The 26,422-nt window shown below is 37.5% G+C and overlaps 1 protein-coding gene across 1 annotated transcript in view; it reads right to left on the bottom strand.

Moving 5' to 3' along the window:
- RORB (RAR related orphan receptor B) overlaps positions 1-26,422 on the bottom strand; it is a 180,838-nt gene that overhangs the window by 43,096 nt on the left and 111,320 nt on the right. The window contains exons 2-3 of the mRNA XM_004439637.3: positions 4,880-4,965; positions 662-803 (exon numbers count right to left, since the gene is read on the bottom strand). Coding sequence (XP_004439694.1) covers positions 662-803; positions 4,880-4,965 — 228 coding nt within the window. The remainder of the gene's footprint in view (positions 1-661; positions 804-4,879; positions 4,966-26,422) is intronic.

The raw sequence follows: 26,422 nt of genomic DNA on the forward strand, positions 1-26,422 counted from the left end.
CATTAACCTAAGAAGTTCAGTTGGGGAGCCAAGGCACCCAATTGGGTTGGGCATGAGGGTGGAGTGCACATGTGTTATATTCTGAGGATACCACTTATGTAGCCCTTCTAAGACTTGGACTTCTGCAATAGCCTTTGCAGTCTTCATCATGGCTCAGAATAGCCCAAATCCTTATCTGGGGAGCTGTGACCAGCCAGTGGTTCTTCTGGGCTTCCTATAGGAGCATGTTCTTTTCCTCAGCATCTCCACATACTAAGCAATTTGTGCACCAGTCAGACTTACACAGTGACCAAATGGTCCCAGTTTGCCTGAGACTTTCTAGTTTTAGCTCTGAAAATCTCATGTCTCAGGAAACCTGTCATTTTTGGGCAAACCTGGACAGCTGGTCACCTTTCAATCTAAGGCTATGTGGCATTCACTTACCTAGTTAACACAGGTTGTTCCATGAGTTACAGTAAAGTCTTTCCTTTCTTCTTATTTCATAGGGAGTACTAATTTTTATGCGTTCTTTCTTTTCCTCTTATGCACTAGCAGCACGTGGTTTTCTTTGCTTCTTATCCCCAATTCCCTTTGTCTAGAATTCTTCCAGCAGCTTAAACAGATGCCAGCAAAGCATCCATTTGAAAGCCTTTAAGTAAGAAATAAGAAAGCAATGCCTTACCATCTCTGGACATTCCTAGGGCAAGACACTTCTGCAGTCGGCAGTGTTGGCAACGGTTTCTGTTGGTTCTGTCAATTAAACAGTTTCTCTGCCTTGGGCAGGAGTAAGAGGCATTGTTCTGCTGGCTCCTCCTAAAGAATCCCTAGAGGGAAAGGAGAAGGGGAGGGAGACACATTTATAAGAAGGGAAACAGAGACCATTAACATAGGTTTGCTATATTTTCTACAGTGAATATAACAGTTTAATTTTTAAAATTCTTTGGGTACTTCTCCTTGGATAGCTTACAGATGTTACTACTGGAGGAAATATGTACTATCTGCAGAGGTGTGAGGGTGTTATTCATTCATTCACTCACGCATTTAATCAATGTTTACTGAGGACATTAGTGAGCTGTGCTGTTCTATGCAAAGAAAAGCAGAAGGAAGTTCCTGCCCTCACAGAGCAGTGGGGAAGGAGATGCAGAGAAGAAGATCACTGCTAAGCCAGATATGACAATGATGGATGGGGACATGGATGACTACAGGCTTATGTCAACCACTGTGGGGTGAGGAACTTGACTGGCAATAGTTCTACTAAGGCCTGTGGGTTCGGCAGGTGCTACTATCTTCCTAGATTCTAAGATGCATGTTTCCCCATTTGAAAATTTTTGAATTTGGCCAGATTGCCTCTGGAAGGTCGTTTTTCAAACCAATGATGTACCTTATAGTCAACCACATCTTTGAATAAAGGAAATATGGTATATAAATTGTTCAATAAAAAATAAGCAATAATTAAAAGCTGAACTAATGCCCTCTGCTTGACCTCAGGTTATAGCAATGTAAGAGGTCTTCATGCAAGGAAGTCTGGGTCCTTCCGGTACAAAATGAACTGCCATGGACCGTACACTACCCTTCTAAATAAATCCACAGCTGAGTTTATTATTTTTTAAATTCTTTGGATACCACTTGCTTTAGTTATCTTACAGAAAACCCTATTGGGGAAAATAAACATTTTCTCCAGAGAAATGAAAGCATCATTCACCCATTCTTTCACCTATTTAATCAGTTTCCCTCATCGCTCTTTACTCTTGAACTGCAATGCAGCAAAAGTGTAAAGTGCCACGAGCAAAGTGATGGTCTCTAATGGATTTACCGAGAGCAATTTTAGGAAAAGATAACCCACAGGATCATCTTTTGGAAGGAGGTAGCCTGGAAACGGTCCAGGACGGTAAGCCCAATGCCTATGTTGCTGTGAGGCCTGGAAGACATCACCCGACTTCTGACCACTGCTTCTGTGTTTCCTCAACTGTCAACTATTGAGCAGGGCTGGGACTAGGGTGTAGATAGTGAGGCAATCACACTGGCCACAAATTTAAGGGTCGTCAAAAGACTGGGCAATCCGGACAAATAATATTTTAACAGAACATATTAAATATCAACATTAATGAAAAAATACTGAAAGTTTAGATAAAGAGAGGATCAAGATTATTGATTCTCCTTTGGTCTTGGGTTCCAATGTGGCTCAGCGTGGCACTGTAAAGGGAGCTTGTCTAACCTTGTGAAGACCCTCAGAAGTGAACGTGTGGCCAAGTATCTCCTCAGAGAGAAAGAGTGCCCATTGGTTTTGCAGTTGTAAACCCAAGGCCATTTAACAACAAGAACTAGTTTTGTCCCCAGAGATCCATGTGTATTATTTATTTAATGGACCAGTGGTGGCAGAATGAGATATCCAGTTGTCCAGTTCGAATGAATTCACGGAGCCGCTTAAAACAGAGATCACATCCAAGCCCCCAGGGATTGAAATGATGTACTCATAGACCATGAAAGCTGTCAGAAAGCATAATCTTAGCCCATTGATCTTGATTAAAGGTGACTTGAAATTTACATTTTAAGAAAGAAGCCTGTGGTTTTCATCTTTGGGTACTCCAGTGCCACTTAGCAAAAGAGTTGACAGAAAAGACTTTAGTGAAATCACAGCTACAGCCCTAATTTAAGGCCAATTTGACATTAATTATGAGGCATTTTTTGCTTATCTGTTGCTCATTACTGCAAATGAGGTTTTTGGCATGAAAAAAGAGATTCTGTTTCAAATTTTGTTGAATGAATGGGAATTTGAATAAGTGCACAAGCTGAATTGATGTTACTTAAAATGGGTTGTTTATGTTGACTTGAAAACAGTATTATGAAAATTCAGAGGTTGATACTGAACATGCTGACATTGACATCTTATTCTGAACAGAATTTCTTGAATTTTCTATTTGGAGAAAAGTGTAGCATATTTACAAATGTGGGTTTTTCCATGAAATAAAATAGTGTGGTGTACAAGGTCATTTTGACTAAAACCTCAGGGTATGCTTCATAATAACAGCATAATTTCTCTGATTGTGGATGCCTCCTTTAAATAGAAAAGATGACAGGAACAGGACTTGTTCCTGGCTATTGACCTGTTGAAATATATTTGTTCAGTAGCTAAATCTTTGGGAAATTACTGTTTAAAATGTTTTACTCCTTAACAGGAACATATCCTCATATTTTGAAATCAGACATTTTCCAAATAGAGCTTGTATAATGAAACACAAAATATCTCCACCTTGACATTGACTTAAAATACATTTTTGGTGGACACTGTGTAAACTAGATCAGAGCTCTTAATATCGCATAATAAACCAACATAGTCGTGGAACTGCTTTCACTAGAGAGGGTTCTGATTCCAAAATTATTAGTATTTACAAAGAAAACTATCTGTCTACCTGCCCAGGGGAAGCAATAACTTACTCCAGGGGGTTAAAAAATTGCTGATTTGTAATTTTGCTTTATTGTTTTTTCTGATGAGTTGAAAAAATTGCATTAGGGTAGATAACATTCAATTCTTAATTGTAGGTCTGCAGAGGAACAGAATGCAAGGCACATCTTATGACATTCAAATATGGATTATCGCTAATCACCTCCGAGGCAGGTCAGCATGTTGATGGGTTAGTACATTAATGTTTTTCTCCCCTCTCTACAACCCTTGCCCACTTTATTCTCATTTGTTTCTTTTTCTTTTGTTTCCTTCAGTTTCAATTCCAGGAATAATACTTTTTGAGACTATTATGAAGACTGCCAATTTTTCACATAGCACCACTATTTGACAGTTACGGTGTGTTTTGTTTCATTTATATTTGAAAGTCCCTTAAGATGAAGGCTGGTTCTTAGAATCCACGATCATGCTATCTATTCTTCAGTTTACTGACCTTAAATTAAGGATGCACTCTGCTTGCATCTTTGATCAAAAATATAATTGTTTTCTCCAATAACTTTGCCAGCATATCACTTTTTCCTCCCAGACTGTAAATGCATTTTATTTGCTCTGGTTACATATTGCCCTTTAAAATTCGTTGTAGAACTGTTTTTATTTCCTCTTGGATATTTAATCTCTTACTCTTTCTTTCCTTTTAAGGATGAAAGTTAAAAACTTACTGTTAAATTTCAAATTCCTCTTATTTCAGATTAGGTCTATGCTAACTGCTCTTCCCTCAGCTTTGAATTTTAAAAGCAACCTGCCCAGAGGAATGAGTTTGCCTTTGGAAGGATTGGTTGATCCGGTTCATCCGGACTGAGAATGAAAAATCAAGTGTTTTCAACTCTCACGCTAACTAGATCAGTGACGTTGGCCAAATGACAAAATCTTGTTTATACCTCAGAAACTCCTTGAAAAATGAGGAGGTTGGGGTGGATGATTTTTAATTAACTTAGAGATTATCTGGTTTACTTCTAACATTCCATGCTTCCCGTTCTATTTTTCTGGAATGTGAGGACAAAGGATGGCCATATGCATATCACAACTGTTACTTTGACTTCTTTCTCAAGCAGATAAATAAATGTAGGCTTGTTAGTTATAATCTTTATTTTAACCTTTAGTTCTTTCATATAGTATAAATGCCCTGGAGTTTACTGGAGACGATACTGTTAAAACCTAGAGAATCAGTATTTATATTTCTGTAAATGTGACTAGCTCAAGCTTTTAAATAAGAATCCATTTTTAAGCAGCTGCTGACCAGTTAGACAAAAACAAAAAGGTGAAAGGTCAAAGAACGAAAATCAGCCCACCCACCCACCAAGCAAGGATCCCTGAGTGTCGGCAGCAGGCACAGAACCCTTGGCAGCCCTTGTTTAAAAAGGCGTCCCCCACGCGGGTGAGGTACGCGGATGCCCGAGGCGAGCACAGATGCTGTCGGCAGCGCTGTGTTAAACCCCGTACCTTGCAACCTTCACACGTGATGACTCCGTAGTGGATCCCGGAGGACTTATCGCCACAAATTTTGCATGGTATCACTTCAATTTGTGCTGAAAGGGGAAAACAGACATTTTGAGCTTACAGGGTTGTCTTCTTCCTTTCACCCTCCTATCTCCCTCCCCACCTCTCCCTGCCGTGACCTTAGAGTTTGAGGACTCTGGGGTGGGGTTGGGGGTCATCCACTGCTATTTGCGTGACCTCCCTAAGCTGCTTCCACAGGAAAAAGCATCCTTCTATCATTGTTTGCTTTGTTTTCCTCAAACTAAAAAATATAACCAAGGACCAGAAGTTTTCTCAACTCTTGCCTTCACTGTGTTCTTTTTAAACTTGACCTTGAAATAGTGACTCAGAAATCTCTTAAACTCGTGGCTTTGGTTTTCTCATTTTGCACTTCAAACATTGAGTTACTGAGAGCTATCAAATTGCCTTATTTCAATAATATTTTAAATAAGTAAATAAAGCAAAACTGGAGGGGGTGGTGGTGGCTTTATACATTATGGGGCGGGATGTTTACTTGTGAAAATGCCAATAAGGATTCAGTCCAATGTTTATTGAACATGATTATCAAATCATCTCTGAACATGCTCTGTATGTCCACTAAAAGAATAAAAGTTGTTGACACAAGATATACTAATGACACCAATAACCTAATTAAGAAAACAAAATTAAAACATGGAAAAATCAGAGAAAAAATGATAAAGTATATGGGGACTAACGAGGAACTGATAGAGTTTCATTGGAGATGAAGACAGTTTGGTTGATTTTGAAGATTGTGTAGGATTTGGTTAAGTCAAAGTGAAGGGCAGAGGGCATTTCTGCAAGTAGAATGGAATGAGGGAGGTCCAGAATGATTGTGGCTTGTGATCATCAAGACAACAACTTGGTTATATTGGAAACTTGGGTCATATGGTTGAATAGAGGGGATGATATCGGATTATGGAGCTCCTGGGAATTAGGCAGAGGAATTTTCATGTGATATCACCATAAGGAATCAAGGAAGTGAACGGGTGAAGAAATGATGAAAGTGGTGGTTTGGGTACCTTAGAAAGGTGAGTCTGGCAGGCTAACTGGAAACAAGCAGAAGACTAACTAAAAGGCTTTTCCTGACTTGGGTGTTAGGAGATGAAAGCATGGATTACATTCGTGGCAGAATAAATGGAGAGGAAGAAGCAAACAGACAGACAGTTCAAAGATAGAAGTGAGAAGATAAATGGCAGGAAGGATACAGAGGTGGAAATTGATAACGAAGAAGGTGACTTCTAGCTTCCTAGCTTTCAGTGTGAGATTAAATAGTAGGTTTGACAAAAGGGGGGACGTTGGTAAGGCAACTACTTTGTGGAATATGGTGGGGCGTGGGATTTCTGTTTTGTGTGTGTGTGATTTGGTGTGATGTCTTGTAGGCAACTGTATATAGAACCTTTTGGAAAGATGATTTTAAGTCATCACCATTGAGGTTATGGGTGAATCCATGAGAAAAACTTTATGTAGAATGTAGTAATTCCTATGTCTCTGATAGTATTCTAAGAGTTGTTAAAATTATACACACTAGGAAGAGCTGCTATTCCCACTCCCAATTTAAAATACTTATGCAAAATATGCTTTAAAATACTTTGTATATCATCTGCCACTTGGATGTTTTTCTATACTTTCTCACCCTCGAATATACAAAACAAATAAGTGCAAGATATAATCCTCTTTGTCTTATTGTTTTACATTTAAAAAAAAGATAACACTCAGCTTTAGGGTAGCCCATTAAATTTTTTGAAATTAAATATTTCACAGGAACTTCAAATCATCTTTATAAGCAAAAAATCTGTGCATGTCCCTATTTTTCATATGAGAAAACTGAGGATTGAAGTTGTTAATGATGCCCTTGAGTTGACTTGGGAGATGGCAATCAGAAATTAGCTAGTTTCCTGATACTTCATTCAGTAACCTCCAGCAAAGATAAAATACAAATACAACTTTGAATTCCTATGTTATTCCAATAGCACCAGCTAAAGAAATAATGATAAAAACATTGGGAGAAGAGACAACTAAAATCAATGAAAATACTTATTACACTATGTATTTCTATTTGCTTCTGTTCTTTTGGCTTTCAGATAACATTAACTGTCCTGTTTCTTTTAGCTTTCAGATTACTTGAACTAGTATTTGTTTTCAAGATTTTGTGATACGGGAAAAATGTAAGATTTGATGTCATTCTATTCTGTCCTGTTCCCTGGGATTCCAGTCCCTAATCTGTTAGTGATTGGGGCCATGGCCAAGATAAAACCTCTGATCATGTTTTCTGGTTTACAAAGTTTAGCTGACAAACTTCATAGATTTGTGAGGATTAAATGAGATATTTTATGTAGAAGTGGCTTGTAAATAGTAAAGAGCTACAAAATGTCACTCTTCATCATCATCATCAACAGCATCATTGTTAACTAATATTTCTCATACTTTTGGACAAAAAAATATGACAAGCCACATTATTATTCCTTTATTAAAAATCTTATTAAAAAAAACCAGATGAATGATACTATAAGTTATTTGCACTGTTTTTTTGTTTTTTTCAGTGATAACCTTTCAAACAGTGGATTGTTTACAATGATTACAAAGTTGACTAAAAATCCCAGGTATCCATTGTACAGTTGTTAGGCTTATATGATATTAAGTCAGAGGCACTCTTTGCATAAATTACTCCCCAGGGAGTAACTTACACGTGGGGAGAATCTGCTTCAATAAGTTCTTAATTATAAAATGATCTGACTCTAAAGGAAATGAAAATAGAGGTAATTTGCCCCCTGGGATGTGAGAAGATGTTTTTGAAAGCCACAAAGGTTATCTTACACAACTTCGGAAATACAAACGGGATAAGGAATGATTCGATAGAACATCTGCATATTTATACATATTTATAATCCTAGCTCAACATGTAATGCTGAAGAACCATAAACATTTTAACAGTATTTTTAAAGAGAAAGAAGTTACTTAAAAGGGTACGTGTGGTGCTGTGTGTAAGACGGGATATCAGTTTGGAAAACCTATGGCCATTTTTACCTATTATGGTAGAATAGATCGGCTGAGGTTTATTATAGGGGAAGATAAATTTAAATAATTTAAAGTGCTAATCCTTTTCCTTTTCTCGCATTTAAAATAAACTGCTTCTGAACTGCAACTTCCTAGTTCATTCTGTCTATTTTATAAAGCACATCTTCAAGGCAGAGTATTTCAGACACTGGTGAGAACAACAGATCACATTATTGCTCCAGTGTTCGCCATGTCTAAATGTTTTGCATCACACCAGCCATAGCCTCCTGTGCAATTGTCTTGCAGCGAATACAGATCTGGAGACATGCTGTTTATCATGGTTTCAAACTGAACATCCGGGGAGGATTTGGTGTGACATTGAAGGCGCCATAAGGAAACTGAGGGGGGAGTTCGCCTTTCGTACTTTTGCTTGAGTCATGGATTAATTCAACAGCAGCATTCTCTGAGAGAAACACAGAGGAGCTGAAATGCCCTGAGAGATGGCTTGAGATACACTCAGTTCTCAGTTTTTCCATTTTTTATATCTTTCTCTCACTTATATTTCTCTATTGGTAATCCTTTGTGGAGACTGTAGTTAAAATTTTACTTACCGATTAAATTTTTTGGTTTATAAAAGCAATCATACATAGTTTTTCTTTTTTGAAATGATATTCTTACGATGTCAAAGAATGTCATGAAATATTTAAAATAATTTGATGTTTTACCTTATATTAGAATAATTTATGAAGTAAAATGAATCGAATATCCCATGATTTGGAAGGCAGGTCCTATTCAACAATTATAGAGTCGTCAAAATTTGTTTCTTCTTTGAAGATGGTAGTTCTCTCCTCCTAGTACCTCCTGCAGGGCTTTCCTTGCTTAGAGCCCCTCACCACAACATCTCACAATGCCGCCATGTGTTCAGTTCTTCCTGCTCATCAAACGGACATATCTTTTGTTCTGCTCCCTCAGAACTTGTTGCTGGTGAAGGCAGGTGTTAAGTTAGGGTAACTAATCCAGGCTAATGAGTTAACTAGAAAATGTATCACTTTGATCCATCAAAATACCTTAACTCTTAAAAGCATCCATCAGGAATGGGAGTAATAATGGATTGTTCAGGAGACATTTTTACTGTGTGTGCTCTTCTGCGCTCAATTCCTAGCATTCCATCTCTTACAACTCACCCGGGCCACTTTTATATTCTGGGCATTTTAAGTCCATTGAGGACAAAGTCCAGGTCATACTTCTTTTTTATATTTTCTATGGAGCCCAAAAGAGGATTTTTATAACTCCTTAAAGCAGTGGTCCTAATTTTGTTTTTCTTTCAAAGGTACAATTAAGAAATTTGACATCCTCCCTTTTATAAAACAAGCTTTACGCAATTCTGATTTTCCAGATTTGGGGTGAAGAGAAGAAATCGGGATCTTGAGATTGGGGTGGATATATATTTTGGAATAGGCCCCCAGGTGATTCTGATATGATATGATAAAGCTCCCATTGAGGATTACATGAATCAATTTATTAACTAGGAGTTCTCTGTGGCATGTAAGCTGCCTGCATAGGAAATAAAATCCAAGGAGAAGGCTAGAATCTGGAAATTCTAGGGAGTGACCAGTAATTCTCCCTGTTCCCAGGCCTTTGGTTTGGAGCTATACTTGCAGCATCTTTTGTTTTCTGCCTTTTTTTTTCCTTAAGGGAAATAAGAAGCATCTACCCAGTCTACAATAATTCCTATTCCTGGACACTGGGTTTGCCTCTCAGTTTCTGTTTCTCAGAATTTTATGGTTCTGCTAAAAGTGGGCAGTGCAGGAAAAACTCTTAATGTCTGAGTGAATCACAATTTGCACATATAACAACTTCCAATAAAGATGACTATTTTGGTTAAAAATCCTTTTGCAGATGGTCTCAGTAGCCCAAGTTGTATCGCATCTACCCAAATTGTATCTCAGCTATCATTTGTGGCAAATCCAAGTTAAAATCCCTGTTTTTACTCGTTTCTTTTCTCACCGGCAGACTGATAAATATCTACCTCTATTAGGTATAAAATCTTCAGAGTCACATAACAACAAACCCAAAGGATGAAACAAGTATTCCTAAGATCTGGTTCCACTGTAACTTTGATTTATCAGAAAATAGCCCCCAAGATAGGATGGGATGGAAATGTGGAAAAGGAGACCCTCAGGAAAAAAGTAAAAGTCTTTGAGCTTTTGCTGTTATATCATGCTATGCGGTGATTCTAAGATTCCTGATGGTGGATCAGGTTTGTGTTCATGTGTATCTCATCAGGGCACACAGCATCTTAATCCCAGCTTTCTGCTTAAATACCAAATATAGCGCATGAAATTCGGTGCACTCTAATTCCTACTAGAATGCCCTCACATATGTCAGCATTCGGAGTCTCCCTTTCTTCTCAAACTCTACCCTGTAATATTTCGTGTGATGGTCTGTGTGAGCATTCTATTCCATTTAGTTGATAGATAACTTCTAAATGACCTAAATATAACATTTATTTTTTATTTTTATTTATTTATTTCTTTTTTGTGAGGAAGATCATCTCTGAGCTAATATCCATGCCAATCCTCCACTTTTTGCTGAGGAAGACTGGCTCTGAGCTAACATCTATTGCCAATCCTCCTTCTTTTTTTCCCTAAAGCCCCGGTAGATAGTTGTATGTCATAGTTGCATATCCTTCTAGTTGCTGTATGTGGGATGCTGCCTCAGCATGGCCGGAGAAGTGGTGTGTTGGTGCGCGCCTGGGATCCGAACCTGGGTTGCCAGTAGCAGAGCACACACACTTAACCACTAAGCCACAGGGCCGGCTCCAACATTTATTTTTATATTATTATAATTCCCTATATATCATTGGAAGCTAGAGTAATAAAAAACTTATCATATGATAATGGCAAAAAATGATTTTTTTCAAAGGCATAATTTGTAGGATTATCATGAAAGCAGTTGATTTATCTTTTACATAGGGACATTTACCCTTGAAGAGTTCCTTGCCTCCTCTAACTCCTCAGAAGACTGAAACAACAGAGAACGATGACAGCAATTGTTATTATCATTAATAGCAATTACCGATAATAAGTTAAATATCTCCCTTGGAAGCAAAGCAAATCACTTTTACAAGTTGTAGTGGTTTTAAACTCATAATTTATGAATTAATTCCCATTAAACACATCTTGTCCTGTCAAAGTTTTAATTATAATGCGATAATGTATGTGTAGGACCTGACAGCATTCAGGTTGAAAGCAGTTAATGTGTTCCATGACCACTCACAGTGCTATCCGTAGACCGGTGACATTGGCATGACATGGGAGAATGTTAGAGAAGCAGACTATCAAGACTTAACCAAAACCAATTGAATCAGAATTTGCTTTTTAACAAGCTCCCAGGACAGCATTCAAGTTTGAGAAGAACTATTCTATAATTGCAGTTGTTGCTACTCTGAGAACTGATGGAATTTTTAATTTCTCTGGCATTAAGGGAAATTAAAAACTTCACAGGATTCTGGAAAAGTAGTTTCTGCTATTGTCTTTTAGTCATTTCTCTTTTGTTCAAAAGGCAGTAGGACAACTGAAGGGTTAATTACCAAAGACTTGGGTCATTAATTGACAAGGCAGAAAAAAGAGAAACCAGTGTGTTTCCAGATACATCTTGCGTTACTGTAATTAACACCCAGTGTACTGGGTTTCTTTTGCAGATTTAACGATTGTCAACTGCGCCAACATCTTCTTCACGTTATAACACTGCGTGGTAGTGTGTCCTCCCTCTGCTGTGGACTCACTCTTGGGGTTGTGGCCGCTAGCTCACTCTTTGGATACCCAGTGTGAAAAAGCCTCTTTTGAGAAGATTAAAAAAAAAATTTCTATTTTAAAAATTGAATTGCACAAAGTTCACTTTTTTGGTGGAAGAAAGAAAGTCAAACAATGTTTGAAACAGAAAGGCACTCATTTCAGCTCTCCATGATAATTCTGGAAATGAAACATTTGGAAAGCTGCCCCGTCTCGTGGAGGCAGATTAGTTAACATGGAGTTCAGTAGTCATGATGGATACTCATCGTATTCCTCTTGTCTATCATAATGCTGTCCTGAGATGTGCTCCTCAAAGTGTGGTCCCTGACTAGCAGCGTTGGCATTACCTGGGTGCTTGATAGAAATACAGATGCTTAGGTCCTACCCTAGACCAACATAATCGGAATCGGCATTGTAACAATATCTGTGATTCATATGCACAGTCAAGTTTGAGAAGTTCTGGAAGAGAGAAAAGGAAGACATTCTACAATTCAACTCTTGGGGTGTCTGCCCCCAAACCCCAACCCTCTGTGAAGAGAACCTTATATAAAAAAAGAAGACATGTACTCCACTTGATAGCTAATTTTTCCAGTTATAAAAAGAAAAAAATGACAATTGTTTTTGCTTTAGTGAAAAAAACTTGTCTCTCTTAGTTCCTTAATTTGTTTCTAAGTCCATTTCTCTAGTCTCCACTTAGCTGAAACCTTCAACAGGAAGCTTGTGTTTATCCAGCACCACCTTCACTGAGGGAGAGCAGATGTGGTGGAACTCCACACACCAGGTCACACAGATGATTCCCAGTGATCGGGCAGAGTTCATTCCCCTGAGAAAAACTCAAAAAGAGCAAAAAAGCCTCTTTTCAGAAGATAAACAAAATATAGCTTTTCTATGTTAAACACTGAATTTCTTTAAGAGAATGAAGAGGCAAGTCACAAACTGAGAGAAAATATTGTAAAACACATATCTGATAAAGGACTTGTATCCAAAATATTCAAAGAGCTCTGAAAATTCAAAAAATGGGCAAAAGATCAGCACAGACACCTCACCAAAGAAGATATGCTGATGACAAATAAGCAAATGAAAAGATGCTTAACATCATATGTCCTTAGGGAATTACAAAATAAAACAACAATGCTATGCCACTACCCACTTATTAGAATGACTAAAATATAAAAAACTGACAATACCAAATGCTGGCAAGGATGCAAAGCAAAAACAATGCTTACACGTTGCTGGTGGAAATGCTAAATGGTACAGCCACTTTGGAAGGCAGTTTGGCAGTTTCTTACAAAGCTAAATGATCTTCCCATATAACCCAGCAATTGTGCTCCTAGGTATTTACCAACTTAGTTGAAAACTTATGTCTACACAAAAACCTGCACATGAATGTTTATGGCAACTTTATTCATAATTGTCCCAAACTGGAAACAAACAAGATATCCCTCAATAGGTGAGTGGATAAACCAACTATGGTACATCCAGACAACGGACTATTATTCAGTGATAAAAAGAAATGAGGCGGCTGGCCTGGTGACGTAGCAGTTAAGTTCACACGCTCTGCTTCGGCGGCCCGTGGTTCATCGGTTCGGATCCTGGACACGGACATACCCACAGCTCATCAAGCCATGCTGAAGTGGTGTCCCACATAGAGCAACTAGACGGATGTACAACTATGACATACAACTGTCTACTGGGGCTTTGGGGAGAAAAAAGGAAAAAAGGAGGAAGATTGGCAACAGACGTAGCTCAGGGCCAATCTTCCTCAAAAAAGAAAAAAAAAAGTGTTTCCATTAAAAAAAAAAATAGAAATGAGCTATCAAGCCATGAAACGACATGGAGGAACCTTATATGCATATTGCTAAGTGAAAGAAGCCAGTCTGAACAGGCTATATACTGTATGATTCCAACTACATGACATTTTGGAAAAGGCAAAACTATAGAGACAGTAAAAAAACCAATGGTGGCCACAGGTTCGGGGGAAGGAGGAGAGGATAAATAGGTGAAACACAGAGAATTGTTAGGGTGGTGAAACTATTCTGGGTGATACTGTAATGATGGATACATGTCTATGCATTTGTCCAAACCCGTAGAATGGTACAACACAAAGAGTGAACCTTAATGTAAACTGTGGACTATAGTTAATAATAATGTATCAGTATTGGTTCATTGATTGTAACAATTATATCACCCTAATGCAAGATATTAATAATAGAGGAAATTGTATGTGTATGGGCGGGTGGATATTGGAACTCTGCTCAATTATTCTGTAAATCTAAAACTGTACTAAACAAATTCTATTAATTATTAAAAATAATTGAATTATACAAAAGTGCTTCTTTTGATGGAGGTAGTGAGGATCATCTGAGACAGCCCAGCAAAGACAAGTAAGGAGTACTTTAAAAACAATCAATTCAGCAAACATTTGTTTGTTTTAGGGCACATATATGCAAAACCAAGTTTTTGTCTTCAAAATGAATGCAATGATTGTACAGCCCCACAGAGGTTTAAATAGCCTGAGTACAGGGCAGACTGAGATGAGTGCTAAATGAACCTGGAAGAGGAAGACATTGATTTCAACTGGGGGAAGCTGGGAAGGTTTGCTGGATGAGGTGGCTTTTGAGCCGGGTCTTAGAAAATGAACAGGGCTTCCAGCAGTAAACATGTAGGGAGAGGGCAAACTTCAAATTGGTAACTAAAGACTGAAAGAGGAAAATCCAATTATAAGAGTAAAATTCTAGATTAAGTATTTAAACTTATTTTGGGGACCTAGTTAATGCAGTTAAATGAAAGTAAATAGGAGCAGAATGCTTTTAGAATTATCAAACAACTATGCTTTTATCTGTACTCACACGTCAGGTTGTATCACATGAAATTGCCACCTTTTGTGCAATAAAATAGTCAACATTGGCGATTTCATATGGTTCAGCCTAGTATTACTATGCACTGTGCTCTAAGATGTGGTTCCTATACCACATTCTTTTCAAGAATACTTGAAAAGACTAATTCACAGGGACATGATTGATAAATATAAAAATAAATCCATTAAATTATAAATTTGAAGGTAGATAATTCAAAGGTTGAAACAGGAACACTAATTAAACACACACACGCACACACCAAGGAAACCCCAACTAACTAACGTTTGGAGTGGAATGCACACAATACTATTTCTCATTCCCTTCATTGATAGAAGTGATAGAGACCATTTCTGAAGTTCTCAGCACTTGTTCAGAGAGTTTGAAAATAAGAAAAACATGTCTCTTTTTGCTTCGTGGCAAAGAAGACTAAATTTCTTGAAGTGTGTTGAAAAAGAGTACCACATAACCATATAGTACCATATAACCATATAGTACCATATTGACATTTTTTTCTTCCTAATGTAATAATAACTTTATTTAACTGGCTCACAATATCCTACGATTTGCTAGGATGGCCAAAAACTAAACAGTACTATTATTTGTCACTCTTTCATATTTACAAACTTCTGTTTTTTAATATGCCCTTAGTCATTGATGCAGCAAATAATTACATAAACTTTAGAACATAGGTGTGATATTTACATCTGTTTGTGTGTGTCAGAGAGAGAAAGAGAGAGAATGAAATGGAAAAAGACAATCACTACCAAAGACTTCCTTTGCCGTCAGAGAGTTGATTTAGGGGAAAAGTTGTACAAATAGGCATTCCAACATGACATTACAGAGTTTTCACTTATGGGAGAACATCTTGGACATATAAAGACAACAGTGACCATTCTATGAGAACTCAGATTTTAAGAACTCATTTTTTGGATTATCTGCAGGAACTCTGATTTTGTTTTTAACATAGATAATGCTACAATAGCAAAATACATTGCAAGTTTCTGCATTGAGAATTACATCGTTATATCATTTATGTTCCAGCAAACTTCAGTTCAGCCTCCATTACTTCAGCATTGAATCTTGAAATGAAAAGAAATTATAGAATTGAAGAGACAATCTTAATTTTTATTGCATCTCTAGAGATAAGAACAAGTTCAGAGGTTGGAGAAAGGCATGTTTGGGTTCAGTTCACCCTTACATAGATAGCCTTTTTCAAAAAGAAGACATGAAGAATTTAAAGGAAGGTGTTCTCACCCACACACATCCCCAGAAAGTATTTTAGGGCTCAAATGATAATTTAGGATATCACTCTAGAAGCTCTCTCTTATAATTTCAGCCTCTACTAAATGTCACAAAGGCCCTATATCAACATAAGCAAAGGCTTAACTGTGCAACCAATGTAGAATTATTAGTGCATAGTTCCCTCCAAGACTGAAGTGCCTGTTCTGCTGATACTGCACACTTTCCCTAAAGAGATTACCAGCATAATCCTAAATATTATAGGACCCGAGCTATCTTATTTTTGAGCTCATCAGATCCAGCATGCTGCACGTAATCCCTAACAGCTTTATTCAGTGTTTATGTAAGCTGGTGAAGGAGTTGTATGAACAACGGTGACCAAGTACTAAGAACAGATACTGTGATTTGCAAATCCCATTTTAACAAGTTTCTTTTGAACTGTTTTTTCCTACAAGCAGAAAATTCATCATCATTGTTTGACCGTTTATAATGACATTTGCATGGGGCTGTTTGTGGTTGTCTCATTTGTTAGTTGTGTTTCTTATACATTAATTTCTGCCAAAGGCATTTTGATGCTACTAGGTGGACTGAATTGGGAGGAAAAAGCGGGTTTTTTTTTTGGTCATTATATCAGAGGTTTGAAATACTTCAAACTAGCAGAGATATTTATTTCGGGGGAAAATAACAGAAGAAAAAGACTGGTGCAAAGCAGAAATTGCTAAGCACAGCCTCAAATATTCTACCATAGTAACTTAAAAAAAAATCTGCGGCTTTAATTCAGGATATTCCTTTTAACTCCACCAAAATTTAAGAGGAAAAAGAAAAATATCTGGTTCTCTTTGCAAAATGTAAAGAGACTTTTGTTCATACAGTTCATTTTAAAAAAAGAGTTGTGTGTGTGCCCTCGAACACATATAAGCTTGTAAAATCAAACACTGTGTTTTGTGCAATTTTACAATAGAAGGAAAATTCATAAATTTTCTTCTTTTTTAACACATATCAGAGGAGAAAGGAACATTTCTGCTCACCTGTGAGCCTCTGCTTAATTGTAGTTCAGACCCAAAGAGGATTAAGTACATAGACGTTAATACGTCCAGTGTTATTAATTTCTAAACAACAATAGCAACAACATCCTAAGTAAATCTGTCAGTAGTAAGGATAAATAGTTGTTTAAAGACTCCATTGATGTCAGAACTGCAATCTGCTGCTAATGGCTTATATCACCAATAAAGTCTTTGCATATGTTTTGAAATCGGCGAATAATTGCATTGAAACAATATCTATCCTTTTGTAAAAATACAAGCACCAGGAAGCTCTAAGCATTGTAGAAAGATGTAATTCTGAGTTCATATAATATTTGAATGAGTTTTAGTTTGATTAGTAACTTTTCTTGAACAATTGAATAATATTTTTGAAAATGAGTAACTTTTTTTGGAACAATTAAGGTTTATATTATTTGAAACAATTATATCAATTTACATTTTAATATCTCCAACTGTTCTTCATTGTTATCTAGTACTAGCAAAAAGATGGCAACAAATCATGTGTCATTTTGCTCTGAAATATTTTTAAGACAAATGCTGGAATCTGCCTATGTTATGAGATAATGTGTGTTTGGGGAACTAAGCACTAATTTACTTGTAAAGAATTTAGGAGAAAAACTCAAACATAATTCACCTCCTTTTTAATAATCATTCAACCAAATAGACTTTTTTAAAAATAGATTTTTTACATATGAAAAAGCGTCTGGTATATTATTTTTATAAACTAAATTTTTAAAAAGTCGGAAAAATGAAATGATCATAACGATAGCAACGCCAATGACTACAGTCAAAGCTACAAAACTGTGACAAGAGTGTTCACACTGTCAACCTCATGTTAGTGTAATGTGGCAGATGACTTACTTGAATTCAGTCTCAAAACTTATGCATTTGGTAATTTACTTCAGGATATGATAATATTTATATATAAATATATTTTCTGGTGTAAAATAAAGCCTGAGTGACTTACATATGTTCTCAACTCAGAAAATATTTTATCGTCCCCACACCTAGCCATCAATTTATTTTGCTGAAAGCTTAGAAATGCTTACTTTCTAGCCTGGAGGAGAGTTCATACAGCTAAGCATCAGAAGAGAGAAGAAAATGTAAAACTCACCAGTGGCATCAGCTTTAGTTTTGAGCTCGTTCTCACACATTTTGAAGTAGCGATTAAAAATCTAACTGAGAAATATTGCGCTTTTCACTAGAGGCCTAATGACTGGCCCTGTGTTACCCCACCACTAGAATCCTAACAGACTGCATTAATGAGATTAAATGAGAGAGGAGTTAAAGGCATCAACCGTTCCATTTCATTAAGTAAGGGTGAAGGGCTGCTCGGGCCAGGAAGGCAGGAGGGAGAATATTGGGGTTTCTTTCTGATACTAGTTATTCACAGAAGAATGCAGCATTTGCTAAATCACAATCAGCAGTTTAAAAACATCATTTCCCCCCCAGAATTGTATAGATACATATAATTTCTGTACTTCAATTCTCCTTTGCTTTCATCCAGTTGGAAGCAGATCCAACAGGCATATGCCATGTAACAAGAGTCATCTCTGTGATTATAAATATTATAAATAAGTATAACAAATTTCCTTCAGAATTAATTTGCTCCAATTATTTTGGACCCTCTAGTGAGGACCAGGGATGAAGGATTGCATAAAGGTATTACCATGTTCCTGTTCTCCCAAATATTGAATCACTATGCACACGAACATTTTGCAGGTGAAGAAAACACGCATAATTTACAGCAGCAGTGGCAACAAAGCCGGGGAACCAGTCTGGAGACTTAATACCAGGTGGGTCACTGGGCCCCAACCCTGAGCTCTTAAGTGACTTCATTCTCTCAGCATGCCTCAGGGCTCCCACTTGTAAAATAAGAATGATGGTGACAAACAGACAGAAATTTCTGATCCTCAACCCTTGTCACTAGGAGGGATAAATATATGAATATGTAAAAATTGCTTTGACTTCCATAAAAAAAGAGCATGATCTTTATGTGAGAGCAAAATGCTCACAAGAGTGTCAGCTTTATTTAACTCTTGCTTAGGGTGGCTAAATTGTTTCAATGATGAATCTTACATCTTTCTTTTCACCCCTCACCTCCCCCTACCACAGCTCTCATTTTCTTTTCACTCATCACTTGTCACAAATGATTTCTTGATCTCCTTTCCTTCTGTTTCTCTCTTCTCTTAAACATCTCCACTTTTTCCTGGCCCACATTGTAGTTGAACTGCTTTTTGGTGGGAAGAAAGGCAAGAGGTGGAAAGGTGGTTAGAGGAGGCTGGGTAAACCCGGTAAATATATCGTCAGCCTGGTAGAGCTGAGTCCACCGGAATAATCTGGAGAACTTAAAAATATTGATTCCCCGGGAATTCTCTCTCACCTCTTATTGATTTGTTTGGTGTGGGACCACGGCATCTGGAACTTTTAAACCTTTCTAATGGGCAGCCAGGACTGAAGACCCCTGGAAAGTTTCTCAGAATCACCAGAGATGTACGTTAAATGCGTAGATTCTTGACCCCCACCAACTACTGAATCAGAGTCTTTTGAGGAGGAGCCTGGGAAGCTATAGTAATAAGCACTGAGGTATTTGCTATGACTAGATAAATTTAGGAAAAACTCGAGGAAAGAACTTAGACTTTGAATTAGAACATTTGGTTTTGGATTCTTGGGTAAATTACTTCACTTTTTCTGTGTCTCAGGTGGCATATCTCTAAAATAAGATCATAACACCCACCCACTAGAGTTGTGTGAAGAGTAAATGTGAGAGTCTTCAGCACAGTGGCTGGTACATATTGGAAATTCAGTAAATATACTTGAAAATGATTCTGCTTGCCTGTATCATGTATCTCTGAGACGCGCATTTTGGCTGCTGACTCTGGTTATCATTTGTTCATTCAGTCAATACATATTAATTAATTAACAATTAATACTATTTGTACTAGGCACTGGGAAATAAATATTATGGAGCTCACAATCTAGTGTGTATTTAAAACCTATGGATTTAATCCTATTTAAATTCTTCCATTGTAATTGTCATTTTTCTGTGTAATACTAGAAATAACATTTTTAGAAGACCTGTTGGTAATGAGGATAAGAAAGAAAGCCACTTAAAAATTTTTCTTTGGTCAGAAAGTAAACAGATTTGGGGGATATCAAATGTTTCACGTGTTATAGTTTAAATGAGGAGACAGAATTGTTCTCTGTGAATTATTTAAAGGTTATTAAATACTGACTTGTGTGAAACAAAATTTAGAGGCACCATTCATAGGACCCTGAGAGCCAGATCTCAGGGTTAGAAACTTACACCTCCTCATGCCTCCTGAGCCTTGAAAACAATCTAGCTCTTGCTCTGGCTAACCAGGAAATGGGTACCGAAGAGCATCAAGATAGACTCAGTGGCATCTTGATGCACAGAGCATGCTCATGCGCATCCCCCTAGAAACAAAGGGCAGAGCTGAAGACAGGAGCACATGCATGAGGGGGGAATCCAGCCTGTATAAGGGGGGTACGATCAGGAAAGAAGGAAGAAATGGTTGGGATTTCTCTAGAGTTATAGTTTTATCACATCACTTTCCTTATCAAAAATTTTTCAGCCCTCCAGGGGCCACAAGATAAACCTAATCTCCTCCTTGGTCTGTCTTTCCACAGCCTGGGTCAGTAATGTTTTCAGGCACTCACCCTGTGATCCAGGGCCAAAGTCATCCATTCACCTTCAAATTCTGCCCCAAATTCCTCACTTCCCTCCCTTTTTCATGCCACTTCTCTCTTCTCTTTGGTTTTCCCAAAAGCTTCTCTCCACTGTACTCCAACTACCCACATTCAACCTATTCTTGAAGACCCAGCTCAACTCCCACCACCTCTGCACAGCATCCCCTGACCACTCCATCCACAATGATTACCCTGGACTCCTGTCTTTACCACTCTTTTGGTCCTGGTGTTCTTCATTAATCCTGTTTACATGCTTACCTTTCACCTTGACTGTAAGCTCCTTAGCTATAAAACCCTCTCTTTGTGTGTCTCCCAATATCTAGCATAGAGAATCAATAAAATGTATGGGGTCCATCAGTGGGTGAGTGTGCACCTGCTGATTGCAGCACTGGGGGACCAAGATAAGTCTCACCGCCTACTCTCATCATTTCCTTTAACTCGTGTTTCACTTTGATAGCTCATCGTTGGGGCATGTTGGCTTATTTGCTTGCTGCTACTTAGTGGAGATGAGAAAAGGTTAAGAAAAAAAGCTCTTACCTCTTTTTGTTTTTTATTTAATTATAGTTGATTCTTAGTGTAGGAACAAGGATGTTGGAACAAAAAACGTCTCTTGATTTTCTGTTTCCCTTAATCTGCTACCTTTCTCTTCACCCTCTTTGTCTGGCATTTAATTGCCACTTTAGACTGCTGTCCCATTGGTTGAGGTCTTTCCTCTGTCCTATTGGTAGACTTCTTTTTCCCTGGTTAGGAGTATTTTCATTAGAGGCGAGAGGAAGTTGATCTCTCCCCCTGGATGGCTCTCCTTTGATCCCACTTCACTGTAGGCAGCAGCTATGATACACTTGTCACACCAACGTGGTACTTAGACTGTCCCTGGTATCATAAGACATTAAGCTAGTGGGACAGAGAAGTTCTAAAACAAGCAAACAAACAAACAACAAACTCCCAAGATTTGGGGAAATGAGAAATGAAGTTTCTTAGACAAAAGAAATGTCATAAAAGAGAGAGAGCTTGATTTTATAGGAACTGTCTCTCTGTAGCACTGTGGTTCTCAAAGTGTGGTTCCCCAGACCAGCAGGGTCAGCAGCATCTTCTGGGAAATTGTTGGAAATGCAAATTCTCGGGCCCTGCCCCAGACCTACTGAATTAGAAACTCTGGATGTGTGTGTGTGTGGTAGGAGGGATGAGGGTGTCCAGAAATCTGTGTTTTCACAAGCTCTCCAGGTGGTTCTGATGCATGCTCTTGTTACAGAGCCACTGGTTTACAAGATGGGTTTTCCAACCAGGAGGAGCTAGAGTTCATTCGCAGCTCTGTCATATTTTGGTTGTGTGGTCTGGACAAGCGATTTAATCTTCTGACTCCTCGGTTTCATCATTTGCAAAATGGCCATAAGAACACTTTGATAGAGGTGTTGAAGAATTTAAAGTGAGATTATTCCTGTAAAGTATTCAGCACAGTCCTAGGCAGAAATAAGCACTCTGTAACTGGGGGCCATTACTATGATATTACTTTAGTGGAGAATAGAAAGTGTTTTATACGGTGAAAATCCCCACTATTTTTCTTTAGGAGTTTCTCAAAACTTGGCTGCACATTAAAATCACTTGGGGGAACTTTTTAAAAATACTTAATTCCTGAGACTTACTGTAGACCAATACAGTGAGAATTTTTCAAAGTGAGAGCAGGCACTTTTATTTTACAGAATATACTAAGATAGTTATGATATACAGCATAATACACTGTTGTTATATATTAACTATAATATTGCCATGAAGAAGAGGTGTAAGATTAAATGCAGGTAAGAATTAATCATCAGTAATGGCAGATGTTGTATTCATTATTTCCATGATTTTGTCCCAATTTGACGGTCAAAAATTACAGAGAAATGCTAAAATGCAGGTTCTAGAGCAGGGTTTCCCCACCTTGCCGTTATTAACATTTTGGGCTGGATAATTCTTTTTTCTGTGGAGCTGTTCTGTGCATTATAAACGTCCTTGTCCTCTATCCACTTGATGTCAGTGTCACCCTCCAGCTGTGACAACCATAAAGGTTTCCAAATATCCCCTGGGGGACGAAATAGCCCTCAATTGACAACTCTAGTTGTTTTAGAGTTTCAGTTTCAGTGTATCCAGAGTTTCTGGATACAAATCCAGACTTTACTATTTAACAGCTATATGATTAGAATAAGGTACCTAATCCCTCTGTGCCTCAGTTTCCACTCCTGTGAAATGGAGGTAATAACAGCATCCACCTCATAGAGCTCTGTTATGCCATTTGAAAAATAAAAGAGAAAATGCATAAATAAAGCACTGAGAACAGTATCTGGAACATGGTAAATTTATGGACTGAAAGTTTATGTCCCCCCAAATTCATATGTTGAGATCCTAACCCCCAATGTGATGGTATTAGGAGGTGGGCCTTTGGGAGGTGATTAGGTCATCAGGGTGGAGCCCCATGAATGGGATTATTGCCCTTTTAAAGGACTCCAGGGAGCTCTCACTCTCTTTCCACCATGTGAGGATACAATGAGAATTCTGCAACCCAGAACCTGACCACGCTGGCACCCTGATCTCAGACTTCCAGCCTCTAGAACTGTGAGAAATAAATTTCTGTTGTTTATAAGTCACTCAGCCAATGGTACTTTGTTAAAGCAACCTGAATGGACTAAGACAGTACATATTCAGTAAATGTCAGCTATCATTTTTGTATATGGCCCTATATATCTATAGACTTATTTTGATTCCAAACCACTGAGAAAACTTTTCTAAAGTATTTATGTAGAAATTGTGTATCGATTCATCAGTTTATCCTCTGAGTAATGAATCAGAATGACTAAATACTCATATACATCTTAGGATCTACAGCTAGTGTAGGAGACAGAGAGAAGGGCAAGGGCATGTCAGGATCAGAACAGGAGTCTGTTTCCACCCTTCTCTAGCTGTGCACTCTTAGGAAGTGACTTAACCTCTCAGAACCTCTGTTTCCTCATTTGTAAGTAGGGAAAATAATTACTATTTCATGTATTTGTTATAAAAATTATATTAGATAATATATGTGAAAGCATATAAGCCAATATCCTGGTATACAGAAGGTACTCAATAAACATTTAATTCCCTTAAAATCATAGTCAATGAAAGCATAGTAGGAAACAAAGTGGGCTTTGTCTTTGTCTTCATGGACGTGGACTTTGAATGGCATCATTTCATCTAAATTGACAAGTAAGGAGTGAAAAGCATTTCTCTAGTCATTATAACATTTTGTTCTGCCAAAATTGCATTTGCAAAATGAGGGTTTCTGCAGGGTAATTAAATCAAATATTTAATTTAATAAAATGTATTTATATATAAAATAAAAAATATTAATTATATATAATATAGATTACATATAAATTGTTACATAAAATAAATTTAATAAATTAAAAAATTTAATTTAATAAAAAAGGGTAGGGAGCCAGCCCGGTGGCATAGTGGTTAATTTCACACGCTCTGCTTTGGCAGCCTGGGGTTTGTGGGTTTGGATCCAAGGCACGAATCTACACACCGCTAATCAAGCCATGCTGCGGCGGCACCCCACATACAAAATAGGGGAAGATTGGCACAGATGTTAGCTCAGTGCCGATATTCCTCACCAAAAGAAAAAAAAGGTAGTAACAGTAAATATATACTTTAATGTAGTCAAAACTACACATTCTCCAGAAGACTAAAGGAATGGGTTAATCTATTGATGGTTTTGTAAATGCATCATTTATGCTATTGCTCAATAGCAAAATTGTAAACGTCCTTGGCCTCTATACACAAGATGCCAGTATCACCCCCTAGTTGTGACATTCAAAAAGTTTTCCGAACATTGTCGAATATCCCCTGGGGAACACTTATCTTGTACAAGCCGTTTAAGAAACTTTAGCAGTGTAATTTGATGCAGTGTAGAGAAGTGATTATTGGGTTAGTCAGTAGCTAAATTATTCTGGAGACTGATCTTGCAAATATCTTAACTTTGGTTCAAATCCATATTATAAAAATCATTTACATTTCCAAGCATTTTCCCTGCAGTGCTCCTCTTATTTTTTGTTCAAGAGAAAGTGATATAGACAACAGGATGAAAAACAAAGAGACTAAAATATTCCTCTTGGATGCCCTTAATAGTAGAAACAAAAATTCAAATGGCAGAAATGTTGAGCCCTGGTTGCTCATTTACTAACACATTCCTAAGCTTCCTTCTAACATATTAGGTTTTAAACTTTAAGAAAATTAATAGGAGCCAGCCCTGATGACCTAGTGGTTCAAGTTCGGTGCTCTCACTGCTTCGGCGGCCTGGGTTCGTTTCCTGGTCACAGAACCACACCACCCGTCTGTCAGTTGCCATGCTGTGGCAGTGGCTCACATAAAAGAACTAGAAGGACTATACAACTAGAATATATAACCATGCACTGGGACTCTGGGGAGGAAAAAAAAAAGAGGAAGATTGGTAACAGATGTCAGCTCAGGGTGAATCTTTCCCTGTAAAAAAAAGGAATGAGCTCCTGTAAATGGAATTTCATCTTAAAAAAAAAAAAAAGAAAATTGACAGGAATAATTTACCAGCATCATGTAAAATAGATTCCTTCCATTTTATGAGTTATTAGATTGATAAAATATGTAAAGTAGATTTTGGGGAGCAAATAATTTTTTATTTGCCTTAAAAATGCTGAATAATTTTTTAAAAGATTTTTTTTTTTAGAGCAGTTTTAAGTTTACAACAAAATTACGAGGAAGATAGAGATTTCTCATATACTGCCTGATCACACACAGGCATAGCCTCTCCCACTATCAACATCACTCACCAGAGTGGTACCTTTTTTTTTCTTTTACCAAGGATGAACCTACATTGACGCATCATAATCATGCAAAGTCTCTAGTTTACATTAGGGTTTACTCTTGGTGTTGTACATTCTACAGGTTTGAACAAACTTATAATGACATATCCATCATTATAATATCATACAGAATATTTTCACTGCCCTAAAAATCCTCTGTGCTCTGTCTATTCATCTCACCCCTTCTGCTTCCCCCAGAAACCACTGATCTTTTTATCATCTCCACTGTTTTGCCTTTAATATTTTTGATATTAAGCAAGTACTACCTAACTCAATAAACATTCAAGCTATTTAAGAGTTGAGATCTGAACATTAGGAAATGGCTGAAAACCATTACTTCTTGAACTTTGACATTTGTTCAGTCAGCAAATTCATGTTTGTTGAGTGCATACAATATGCTAGTAACTGAGTTAAATACCTTCCCTTATGGAACTTCCAGTATGTGAGCTTACTGTGCAGGAAGAGTAAGAGATTTCCCTGGTTCTCATTTAGCATCTGTTTGGTTATGTTCAATGATGGGAAGTTCAGCATTTTCCAAGACAACAAATTTCACTATTGCATTTTCTTGCTGATCAACCAATAATGATTTCCTTTAGCCCACATGTCTGTAGTATGCCCACAAGCCTTGCTGAAATAAAAACACAATGCCTGTGTTGTTCTGTTGGTCTCATCAGTATAGTAAACACTATCAAAAAGCGCTATGGGGTTAGTTTGTCATTATTTAATGTCTAGTGTGCACAAGATGACTGCCAATGATGCTGCTTTACCCTGCTAGTCCTATGACTCTGGTCTGCTGTTGAATATCTATAGTGCATATGTGTATATATGCATACATATGTGTGTGTGTGTGTATATATATACACACACACACACATAGCTATCTCTCTATCTATCTCTCTATCTATGTATATGTAGTAAGAATACTCGTTTATATGTAATTCATCTTTCTTTGCCAGCATTTTAATGTGGGACATTTTACTTATTTCTAATCTTCTGG

The sequence above is a fragment of the Ceratotherium simum genome, chromosome 20 (assembly GCF_057802395.1).
Source record: "Ceratotherium simum simum isolate JZ-2026a chromosome 20, ASM5780239v1, whole genome shotgun sequence".
NCBI lineage: Eukaryota > Metazoa > Chordata > Mammalia > Perissodactyla > Rhinocerotidae > Ceratotherium > Ceratotherium simum.